Source organism: Pteronotus mesoamericanus, unplaced genomic scaffold, assembly GCF_021234165.1.
Source record: "Pteronotus mesoamericanus isolate MK-2021 breed Mesoamerican mustached bat unplaced genomic scaffold, CSHL_Meso_final contig_347, whole genome shotgun sequence".
Lineage (NCBI taxonomy): Eukaryota > Metazoa > Chordata > Mammalia > Chiroptera > Mormoopidae > Pteronotus > Pteronotus mesoamericanus.
Genome location: NW_026555137.1, coordinates 7,154,316 through 7,167,124, shown reverse-complemented (window position 1 = coordinate 7,167,124; position 12,809 = coordinate 7,154,316). Strand labels below are relative to the sequence as shown.

Genomic DNA, 12,809 nt, shown 5'->3' with positions numbered 1-12,809 from the left:
ATAGCTACAGAGAGCATTAGAGATTTAGGATATCATTACAAGTGATCAAAATACACCATCCCAAGAACTCATCTCTGGAATCCCCATGCCTGGGTGTGACATGGCACATGGTCAAGAAGTGGCACCTGTGGCTGTAACGGAGGTTAAGAAACTAGCACTCCTGAAAAATAATGTTTGCAGCAAGTGAACTAGAAAAAGTAAAGGGCCCAATCACAGAGACCTGAGCACGCATCTCATTCTCGGTTCCAGGTTGAGTGGACAGGAGTGAAAAAAGAAAGAAAACAAACAAACAGACCAACAAACCAAAAGTATTTCCTACAAGTTCCTAACCATGTACTCAGATATGTAAGTTTGGTCATCAAACCAAAAACCTTCTGTGAAGTGATGCACTTTAAATCAGATGTCAAAGACTTCCCATATATAAAGTCCCATGGAACAAAAACCCACAATAAAACATTTTAAGACAATAAAAAGGAGAAACAAACAAAAACTTCTTCGATTAAAAAAAACCCCAACTTTACCATGTATCTCCCTACAAGTATTGCCTTATCAATTCCTCTTCTCCTTTTCACAGTCAAACGTATTTGAATTATTACCTATACTTAGTATATTCCCTTCTCCCCCCTTTTTTCATTCTCTCTTCCATCTACTCTGGTCTGGCTTAGTCCCCCATGTTGTTACTGAATCATCTCTTGCTAAGTGACCAATGACTTCCATTTTGCCCAGTCACAGGGACTTTTCCGGACCTCACCTCCTTTACCTTCGCAGCACCGTTTGCCATGGCTCATCACCCCTTTCTTTGGATTGCATTATCCTTCCTCAGCTTCTTTGATAAGCATACTCTCTTGTTTTCTTCAATTTATCTATCTTTTTAACGGGCTCATCCTCCTCCAAACGGTCACGAAGTGTGAGCATTCTTCAAAAATTCTAGCTCTCCTCTCTCCTTAGTCTGTATGTTTACGCTTGACTATTTCATTCTCTTTCATGGTTTCAATGAATATTATTTATAATTCCAATGTTCCAAATTTTACTTATGAACCACATGTACTCTGGTCCAGACTGTTGTTCCAAGCAACAGATTTGAATATTCAGCTGTCTCTCTGATCTCTCTACTCATATAAATTAAAGTCATCTCATGCTCAGGCCTCTCCAGTTCCCACTGATAGGTAAACCTAGCTCCCAACAACAACAACAACAACAACAACAACAACAACGTAAATTGAGGCCTGTAAATTAAGTCAAATTAAGAGTTAAATTGCAGAGAAGTGAAGATAACATGTTCCACGATCTTTGTCAGATGAAGAATTGAACTCTCGTTATGCTGGGTTAGCAGCAATGCCGAGAAGATTAGCCTATGTTGAATTTTTAGAGTCAAACGTCACGCAAAACTCTTCATAAAGTTCAGGAATCACATTGGGTATCAAGACTTTGAGAAGGAAAACTTTATGGGCAAGCTACAAAACTCCTCGCTGTCAAACGAAGAGCCTGCCCTGCATCGAGAGCGAGAGTCCTGCCGCGGGGTCTGTCAAATTTGCAGACCGCAGAGGGAAACATTTGCCATGGTCTCCTTAGAGCTGAACAGTTAGTAATAAACGGATACAGAGGTGCCTCAATCTCAGATTTTACTGCAGTTACAAAATAAATTTTTTAAAATGGCTTACTGTACCATATAAAAATGCATTCCCTTCTGTTTGCTCATAACTCAAATGTAGTATTTTAGACTCAAATGCAAATTGAGCCCTGTTAATGCTTATGGTCTGATGTAATCTACTGAAAATCTTGGACACATCATTGCACATAGTAATTCCATCCATAAGTTAAAATTCAAACCAGAAACTCTCGAAGTCACTTTTAAAACTATAACTGAAAATTATTACACAATGTAATAAATCTATCAGAAGTAAGACAGTGATTAAAAAGCAAAGGTTGTGTAAACATATACATCTCAACCTTACACACTTAAAATATTTTATAGGAGGTTAGATATTATTTCAATAAACAATATAATAGCATTTGGCTCTGTCCGATTTTCTGATGTGCATAATGAACTAGAGCAGATATAAATATTATATGCAAATACAAATGCACCTATAGATATATGATATAAATTATATAAGCTCATGCTTTTCTGGAAGCCTACTGACCTCAAGAATAATAAAAGGGAGAAAACGGAAGGATTTCAGTCCTTGATATATTGTGAGGAAAAAAAAAGAAAAAGAGCCTTTTAACTGAAGATTTGATTATTGCAGGCCATCCTCATAAGCAAAATATTTTCCCTCAATTACACCTAATTATTTAATTGTTTACATTTACTAATGAAATGAAACACCGCAAAACAAACAACTGCAAGGGGATGTTTTTCAGCAAGTGCGCAATCATCAATCAACACGTATAGAAGGATTCTAAAAATTATATGAAGCTGGTCTGTTGAAATTGAAAGGCATATTTTATCCCAATCAACGCATGAAAGTAAAATCACCCCTAACTGAGGCATGCTTCTCTGCCGTGCGATTTAGCCCTAACGATCCCCGCACGCCGCACAGGCACATCAATTATGACCATCTTAATCACGGTCGTTCAGCTGAGTGTTCATTATGACCAGGATCCTGGTGACAGCAGATTCAATCGCCGGTGCAATGGGCGAACCGTCGCAGTCCCACCCAAGTTTCTGCGCACAGCGATGCGCCACATTGAGCCCCTGATCTGTCCCACGTCCCACTCCATTCCAAAAGCCGCAGACGGCAAAGGTCAACTTTACGTTCTATGCGATATGCTTAGGTTCTTTCAGTTAATTCTTTGGCGTACTAGATCTTGTTACGCTGTATAGCTTCCCAAATATTGTTTTGGACAAAAATGCACATGGAAAAAAAAAAAAAGGCTGTTCTATTGGTGTAACTCACTTATAATAAGGCAGGTGAGGAGAGGTCTTGTTAACATGAACTGTCTTAGTAGCCTCTTCTTGAATTTTGCAAACAGGGGAAAACATAAATTGTCCCATTAAAGTCAGTTGTCTAAAGTGAATATGAAAACTAATTCCAATTAAGATAAAAGGCTTAGACCATCATTTCTGCTTTGGTTAATGTGGACATAGGTAAACGTTTTGGCAACCAAAAGAATGTTTTTAACATACTGAATTTTTAATTGTCTAACTCTAGCCGAATCAATTAAGTTAAGAGTGACTAGTATATTCCCCTTACTAAGTTTCATTTCTACTTTAAACACTGAAATCAGCACATGAGGAATTTATAAATACGAAGTAAATCCCTGCACTTAAGACGTTTTACCATTTAACACCAAGCTAGAATCAAAACAATTTAACTTGGGCATTTCATAAATAGAACAAAGGAATATGAGTAAGTTATATAATAGTCACATTATTTTATTAGTGAATTCTATACTCTCAAGAGAAATGATATGTTATTTTTTTGTTATGATTTTTATACTTCCAGCAGAAAATATTATTTGCTCTCAACTTGCTGACATTGTGATCTTTGTATAGTGTTCTTCATATTAATAGCATTAAAAATAAAGCAAAAATATTTTAAAATATTTGATATATTAATCAATTTTACGTAAGATTAGAGAAAGATTAATCTCTTACCAACATAGGTCAGCAGCACCATCTTTACATAAAATGGCTGAAAACAATTTTGTAACCATGAAGGTATTGATTATAATGAGAACATTTATATTTGCTATAATCGGTGTCTAATTTTAGCTTTTTAAAAGGGAGACCATTTTTTAATGTTGATTAGCTCACCTTGTTGGAGACCCACTTCTTAGGATTTTCATCTCTGAAATGTTGACATCCGTAAGCATCAGAGCCATACTTGCTTGATAAATGCATCGACGGAACATACTTTTTATTCTTATGGTAGGAGGAGAAGGGCAAAAACCTGGAAGGACATCAAGGTGATATTCTTTGATTTCTGGAGATATTTGATGAAAAAAATAAAGCTTTAGAGAAGTAGTCAAGTATAGTGGAAATAACATGCGGCTTTGGGTCGGAGGACCTGCGTCACATGCCAGCCTCTGTCACTGACTGTCGCTGTTACCAACTTCTGTGGACCCTCCTTTCTTATTCTGCAAGTGGTGACCCTAAAACTCATCAAAGAATCCTTGAGTCTCAAGTATTTTGTAAATGCAGAAACAGTTCAATAATAAATTCATTAATTAATGATACCAAATCAGTCAAATTCATCATGCAAGCACAAACGTTCCTGAATTTAAAATGGTATGCCAAATGGCAAAAAATACAATAAAAATATAAACTATTAAAAAATAATAAAATGGTATCCTGAGATGAAAAGGACGGCCAGGACAGGCGATTCTCATCCGAACGGGTTGTCCTCACATCTTACTGTCGTCCAGTGATGGGGGCGCTTTGGGGAGCGGTTATGCACAGCGGGCTTTCGCGTGAGCCAGGCCCGCCCTGGCCCGCCCTGACCTCTCGGCTTTGCCCGCGGGCTGTGTGCCCTCGGGCCAGATACTTGATCTCTTTGAGACCCTACTCCCACATGGAGCGGTGCTAAGGCATGACCAGCTTCATATTAGTAAAGGTGAACATGGAGGACAGAGAGGCCCAGGGCCCAGGAAGTAGCAGGGGCGCTAAAAGTGGGTGCTGAAGCAGAAGGGGCTTGTTGGGGAAGTGCTCATCGTGCTGTCATCGCACTTTTAAGCATTAACTCTGACCAACGTAAGAGCTCAAACTGGTAAGGTCCATATAAGCTCTCACAGAGCATCTGACATTGTGATCTGCTTTGGGTGTAACCTGGCCAGTGGCGTAGGTCCCTCAGCAAAACCCCCTGCAATGTCCTTGTCCTCTGGCAGGTCTGTGTGCCTCTGAGCCAGCTCAGGGCAGCGTCTCTGGACTGCTCTCCATCCCCAGTGACCCCCATCCCTTCACGGTGGACATGGCTGCTCAGGGGGCATTTCTAAGCGATCTGTTCTTTCCCAGGCATTAAGGCACTGAGATGCATTCACACTGTCTCCGCACGGTCAAGCGCAAATCCTTTCTCCTGGTGCACGTGGCCCTTCATTCCCTGGCTCCAACTACACCTTCCATCTCATTGCTGCCACGTAGCTTGCGGGGCCAAACTCATGAGCTAAGCTCCTCTGGGTACCTCGCACGGCAAACTGAAGTTCCCACGAGCCACACACTTTTGCACCAGACATGGCTTTATCCAGACCACCTCGTTTCTGCCACTCTCCTCGCCCAGCCTGGCAGACCTCTGTTCAGCCTTTGAGTCTCTTCAGACCCCAGCCTTTAAACCCAAAATTGGAACAGCACAGTCCTGGATATACAAATGCCACACCAATATAAGGAGGGCACAAAATGACTGCCTTTCTCAACAACGAAAAATCCACATGCCTCACAAATGGACTAAAAGTCGAATGGCAAACCTTTAGTTAGCCTATGTTGAGTGTCACATTAGGAAGAGGGCTCAGAAAATGATAAAATCTAACTAAAAAGACCAAAAAGTGCCCTTTTATGATAGGCCAGATTGCATACAATTAAAGCATATGTAATATTTTCAGGCATATCACTAAAAGTACTCCAAATTGGCCATTATGTTGATATTATAAATCTTAAACTTCTTCAGTGTCTATAATGGTGAAATTCCAGGGTTCTGTGGTCATTTATTTGTTTAGAAAAACATGTGTTTTTCAGGAAACAGTAGACAAAAAGGGAACAGAGTCTCCATTGCACAGCCGAATGAATAAAGGGCTCTTTTGTAGACAAATTCTAGAACTTGTTAATTATACACAAGCTTATTATCTGTATCCCCAGCGTTATAAAGCGCCAGAACTTCATTAGAAAAATGAAGCTGGAAAAATGAAGGCAGCACTTTGTAAATTTCCACTGGAAATTAGCTAGGAAAGGCAGAGGAAGGGTGGATCAAAAGGGGGTAATCACGCTTAACCGTGCCCTGGAGCACCACATGTATAATACGATTTGCAAGCAGCAACTACCTCGCCCATCACTGCTTGTTTGGAGGACTCTGTGTTAATGGGGTTAGCTAATCTAGTATTTTAACTTAAAAAGGCTCTGCTGATTAATAAATGTTGCACACTGTGCTGGTAATTAAAATAAATGGAAGAGTTACAAATAAAAGTTGAATTGCTAAGAAAACACTCGCTGCAAATATATGATAATCCCTATTTATCATAATACAGTAACAGTTCAGAACATATGCAAATTGCAAAGGTCTGAAGTGTTTAAAAAAATCACAAAAGTCAAAAAAAGTTTTGAGATTGGTTAAATTTCCCCATCACTATTCTGTAGTGATAAGCAGAACCAGATTTCATCTCTGTACCCCACATTCTTCCAAATGCCCTTTAAAAAAAGCTGTTATTGAGGATCTTGCTTAACTTTTCCTACAGTACTGTCCATGAAATGATCCTTAATTAGAAAATATTTAAAAGGCTTAAAAATGAGTCATCTACTATTTACCAAGGCTTCTAAGCGTGATGGCAAATTTGAGGGAAATGAAGGCAGATACGTAAGAATCATTGCTATTGAATGTTTCTCATGCACACGATCAAACGGGGGAGCTGAAAATCTTTGAGTTTCTATTACTGCTTTGCCACTAAACATTTATAGGAGCCTCAGCAAAGCAGAACTGGGGGTCTCCTGCCTCATGATGGCTCAAGCTTTCACAATAAGTATGTGTGGCTTTTCCCGTTTTTCAAAGAGTTTAAACAAGCGGTACGCTTTCGTTTGCTGAAGTGGATTTGGGCAGATTGAGCCAAGCAGGGAGGTGGGAAATTCCTTCATGGATGCAGAGGGACCATGGGCTCTAAGGGGGACAACAGCGCCGCGCCTCTGGAGCGCGGATCCCCAAGAACGTGGCATGAGATCAGCGAGAGAAAGACGCCTGCATCACCCCCTGGGAGGCTTGTGTCTTGCAACCAGAATTCAGGCTTATCCCAGAGTTGACGCAAAGCCATTAAAGAGCATTTGGCCGAATAACTGCTTCACTTTCTCGGTGTTGCTGTGGCAAAGGGCTAAATGGGAGGAAGATGGTCAAAGCCACTGGGCTTTTGCAGCAATTAAAGGCAGAGATTCTAAGGGCCTCAGTAAGAACAGTGGTAGACAGAGAAATGGGAGCTGAGCCAGGGAGACACTTAAAAGGCAGCAAGGCCAGATCTGAGGACCAGCACAACGCTGGAGAAAGGAGGACAGGAGAGCTCACAGAGGGTGAGTTCTGGGCAGATTGCTGGACCTGCAATTCACACGCAAGAGAAGAAGAATAGGTCAGTGTGGGACATTCTGAATTTGGGACATACAACGGAGATGCAAACCAAGGTGACCGTTGGAAATATAAATCTGGGATGTCGGAGTATGATCTTAGAGACTGAGAGAGTGGGAACCATTGGCATAGAGGCGGTGGCTGAAGTCTTTTCAACAGAAGAGACAAAAGAGATTGTGGAAAGAAATAAGAAATGACAGAAGGAGGAAGTCGAGAAAAAGAGTGGATAGTGAGTCCTGCCATCGTCTCGGTTCTGTCCCACTGCCTTTCACTGAAATCGCTGCAATAGTCTCCGAATGGGTTCCCGTTCCTCCAGCATGCTTCTTCTGAAATGCATCTGTCTCGCAATCAACAAATTCATTTTTTTATAACATTCTCCTACTCAAGAGCCTTAAATAATTCTCCATTGTCTGCCAATAAACACTCTAATCCTTGGCCTTGAAGCCTTGCACACGTTTTTCTTTCTACTGCTTCTCATATAAGAATTAGTTTCTGCCAAGTTGGTCGTCTCAATGTTCTGTGAACTTTTCCTGCCATCATTTCTTTTTTCATTTCCAGAAGATCAACTTGTTTTTACCTTTTCCTTTCCCTATCAAAACCTGGATCATCAGAGACCAGAGCGAACTCTACTTAAAAAAAAAAAAAAAGTCTAGAAGTACAGAAGATCCATGAGAACGGAGAGTCTCATTTCCTCAGTGCCAACTCCCTAGGGCCTGGAACTATTCCTGACATGGAACATTTGCTGAATCAATAAATGCCAGAGCTCCTCACATAAAAATTACTTGGCATTTATTTACTAATTGCTTATGTAATATCCTGGCTTTATAAAGATATACATATGGTGAGGGAATCATTTCCTTCAAGAAGGCATGAGGAAGTGGGATGAGCTTTTTTAGAATCAAGAACAAACTATCAAAGCTGTGAAGTGACTTCTGAAAAAACCCACTGTAAAATACATTCTCTGTGTAAAATAGTATTTATTGCCTCACTTCCTACGCTTATGTTAAAGAACATGTTAAAGACTGTGACCTTATTTGCAAATATGGCCTTTGTACGTGTAGTAAGTTAGGATGTGGTCACACCATAGTCTGGTGGGACTCTGATCCAATTTGATTGGTGTCATACCAATGTTGTCATCAATATTGACCTGTCTAAACCATTGGCGTGTTGAGAATAATTGCTTCTGAATAGGTCAAGGGTGACTTTACTTTTTCTCACAAATAAAAGACTTTTGACAATATTAGAAATAGAAAACGTTAGTTAACTTCAGGCCCCAAACACGACACAGCTATGTTGTAAACTGAGAACTCACATGTTGTCGTGAATGTTTCTTGCCTGTTCTTGTCTTCTGAATTCCTCTCTGGCCTCTTTTACCCCATTGACTGGCTCAGCCACCCGCAATGTTGGCTCCAAAGGCTTGTAGCGCTGTTCCAGTACTTCGGCGATGTCACGGAACGGTCCCTGGCAAGACAGGGCGGGGTCACTGTTCCGTTATGGAGGATTTCTTTACCATGTTATTGGTGACCAAGGCTACTGCATATCTACACAGGAGAGCAAGTTTATGAAATTATTTTTTAAGGGACAATTTGTTCTTCTCCAAATTTGAAAATATATGACATACGAATATCACATCTTCAAGAAATGTTCATGCAGTACAAGTGTTCATACAGGGTCCCGCAGAAGTGAGGCCTGCTGGAGTGTGGTTGGCAGGGTAATAATATGGGTGTAAAATTTATAGTTTTAATTTGAACATTTCACCTGAAATGTCATACGGTATGCTTCAGTGTGACATTGTTATGTTACAGAATTACATGCTTATGATTTTGTAATAAAAGATTTTGTAATGAAAAAGGGGAGCTATTTGTGCTGGACCCTGTATTAAAAATGTTTTAGATTAAGCAGAAATTTCCTCACATCGAAAGAGTTTTTATGCTTGAACTGGCAAACTTGCAGTTCTAGGTTGCTCTATACTTTGAAATTTTAAAAAGCATGTTTCTTCTAATATCATTTTAAAAGAATTCTCTCCCTTTTAAAGTAAAAATATTAGAAACAATTCTGAGTATAGTTTTCAAAGAGCATGTCTATAAATAGAAGGATAGCAAGTGTGTTTTCATTAAAATAAGCCTTTTAGGTGAATGCCAAATCTTCTATTTAATTGTTGGTCCCCCCAAACACAGAAGGGCTGTTTTTTGTTGTGTTCTTTATTTAAAATTCTAAATTTTATTGCTTAATAACTTTGATAATATAGCAACCATTTAATCACACAAAAAAATAGCAAAATCTAAAGCCACAACTGTGAAAAGGGATTTACAACATAGCCTACCTTTAAATTAGTAGGTACTTACACTAGGTACTAGAACCCACTGGTTAGTGAATTCATTAGTATCATATAAAGCACAGTACAAATCAGGGGTGGCTCGAGGTTCCACTGTGCCATCGATTACATATTGTTTTCTTTTTTCACCACTATTGTGCAGGAGAGAAGTGATATAAAATGAACAAAGATTTCTAATCATACTCCTTATCCTTCTTTAGATAGGTTATCACTAACAAGACACAGCTGGAGTTACTGCCAACCCTGAGTGAAGACTGTGGGCTAATAAAAGGAAAGGATTCACGCCTCATTTATGTTCACTTATGTTTTACATTAATAGAAACCAATAATAGGAACCAGTTACCATAAAAGTCATGGACCGTAAATAACACAAATGGCAAATAAGTATCATCTAGTACTTTTCACAGCTGGACAGGAGGATTGCTATATTTGAAAGGAGTTAATGAATTTTTATTGGAACTTTGCTTTTAAAGATACAGTAACATGATTCCAAGTTCACTATTAAGATGTATATGTATACGTGTGTGTGTGTATGTGTGTATGTGTGTCCCTGACTAAGCTATAGATATCTTACTTGACATATTCTGTAACATCATATATACACCACTGTAATATAATAACAAATATATATGGTCTCTGTCCTGGTTTCAAACTCAGAAACATTTATATATCCACATCTTATTAATATCAGATAATTTTCCTATTTCCTAAGAGGTTGCATGAAGAACTACTCTATGAATTCCATGTAGTACCAGTACCTATCCCAGTGAATACAGTATAAAATATGGATTATTAAATATTAAAATACACAATGTTATCTCTGATACCTTAGCAACCATTGAACACTTAATGCAAATGCAATGGAGATACTAGAATTATTTTCTTTGTAGAATAACTAATAAATGAATTGCTCACTCAATGGTGTTATAGACAACCATTGCTTGCCTTAATAGGAATACGTACAACTGAAACGGTAAAAATTCAGTTACTCATACAATTCATTTTATACCTGTCTATAAATATATTCAATGCATTCATTATAACATTAGTATAACCCATATTTTGAAAAGAATGAAAGAACCACACTCTGAGAACATGTCCTGAAATACATATTTCCCATGATGTCTCTGCTCCTTGCTCAAGTCTGCCCTGCCTGCCACCGTATTTCAGAAATAAGAAGAATTTTTAGCATATGTGGATTTTTAGATAAAGAGATTAGTGTAAAGGTATTTAAGAATATTGATATAAATAGATTTCCTTATAAAATGAAGCAAGGATGAAGAAAAAGAGAAAGTGGCCCAGGGAAAATCACCTTCATAGATTTTCACTTATTTCTTATAGCTCTTTCTATAATATAGTATAAATGATCAGTTAATAGTATTAATTATCTATTGGTAGTTTTTAGAGACCCAAAATACACAAGTAAAAGAAATCAAGGACCCAATAATGGAGAATGTAAACACAAAACATCACCGATAATTACAGGCAGCAATGATTATTTTTTATGGCATAGAATGCAGGTGGTCTCACTGCAATGTGGATGGAATGGCGGGCTGTGAAAGGCACCACACTCCTGGGCATTCACACCCCCACATGGACTGCATTGGTCACTCCTAACGGAGAGAATGTGGGAGAAGCAATGGGATGCCACTTGTGGCATCAGGTCATAAAAGGGCTGTGGCTTCGGTTCCGACAGCTCTCTCTCTGCCCTGCAGAGAGGCCCACAGGAGAAGGGACTGCGACATGAAGACAAGCAATCATACAAATGACCTTGGATGGGGATCCCCCATCCCCCTCTTTCATGTGACATCACAGCCCTGTCTGTCACCTTGACTGCAACTCCCTGAGAGACCCCGAGTCAGAGGCGGTCACCCACGCTGTATCCACCATGCAGATCCGCGGAAACCGAGAGGTAAGAAATGTGTGTTGGCTACCCCATCAGGTTTCGGAGGCATTTGTTATACAGAGAAAGGTAAACGGAGGCAAGCCCGGCAGAGGACTGACAGGTAGGAGCTCCGGGAGCTCGGCAGCGCGAGCCAAGGTAAATCCCATTCTGGGCTGGCGCTACCCATGGGCACTTGTCTATGCCAGTTTAAATGTTGGCAGGGATGACAGAGCTATTGCTGCCTGTGACTTTCAGGACAGTACAACTGTCACCCAGTACATCGCTTTCCACCCATTAGCGCTAGGAAGTCCTTTGCTGATCCTGCTCTGTCCCCATCCACAGGGAAGACCGTGTGTCTGTGTCCACTTGAATCTTGCATTGTTTCTGGCCCTCCCTAGTTCTCCAACTTCTACCATAAAAATTACTCAAACCTAAATTATGTTTACAATTGTATAGAAAGAGATAGGTCATCAGACGACAGGCTAAAGGAAATAACATAGTAATAAGATCTTCCTAGCAATGGCGGGTTATAATAAGTACTGCTATGACAATATTTTTACATAAAAGAGCTAGATCCTAGCCCCAAAGTCTGCATGTTAACTTCCTACTCAAAACATGAAAGTTCAATACCAAAGAAACATTCGATTACTTCCTTGGTCTATACTTTAATCGTACTTTATATATGTTACTTAACGTTAGATCCTACAACAAAACAATTTTCTTTTTTGGCCACAAAGACAAAACAACAATAACTTGAAAGAACCAGAAAGAACCTCACGGAGAGGATTCTCATAAAGGGCCAGGGCGTACCTGGCACCGCTTTCTGTCAATGGGCGGCAGGCTTCCGGAGCGAGGGAAGGACCGGGTGCTCGTGCACGCCAGCCAGCTGCTCAGGCTGGCGGGGCGCCGCGGCTGCACTTCCAGTCTCCGATGCGCCAAAGGCTTTGCCTTCTGCAGCCGCAGTTCCCAGGGGTCTGGGTCCTTCCTAAACGGTGAATTGTATATACCTGGAATCTACAGAAAACAGAACCTTGATTCGTCTCTACTCCAGGTCAGCCATTTCAGAATCATTCATGGTTGAAGACAAAAAACATGCTAAAAACCACTGAGCTCTAGATTCTATCTGACACACAGGGTATATTTTATATAATTGTATTTATGAAAAAACCAGAAGGCTGTAACGTCTTTCTTTTTGTGTTCTAACCATTAATTATGGGTATGTATATGTACCCATATCTCTAAGTCATGCATTCACTCATACAAACCCAAAAACACGATGCTTGAACCGGTTTCAGGTGCAAAGCAGGTAGTCAATAACCATTTTGATTTTTTGAGT

General features: G+C 39.8%; 1 protein-coding gene across 1 annotated transcript in view; it reads right to left on the bottom strand.

The window, feature by feature from the left end:
• Positions 1–12,809, bottom strand: part of SPATA17 (spermatogenesis associated 17) — an 84,022-nt gene that overhangs the window by 21,420 nt on the left and 49,793 nt on the right. The window contains exons 7-9 of the mRNA XM_054576591.1: positions 12,284–12,487; positions 8,566–8,714; positions 3,761–3,896 (exon numbers count right to left, since the gene is read on the bottom strand). Coding sequence (XP_054432566.1) covers positions 3,761–3,896; positions 8,566–8,714; positions 12,284–12,487 — 489 coding nt within the window. The remainder of the gene's footprint in view (positions 1–3,760; positions 3,897–8,565; positions 8,715–12,283; positions 12,488–12,809) is intronic.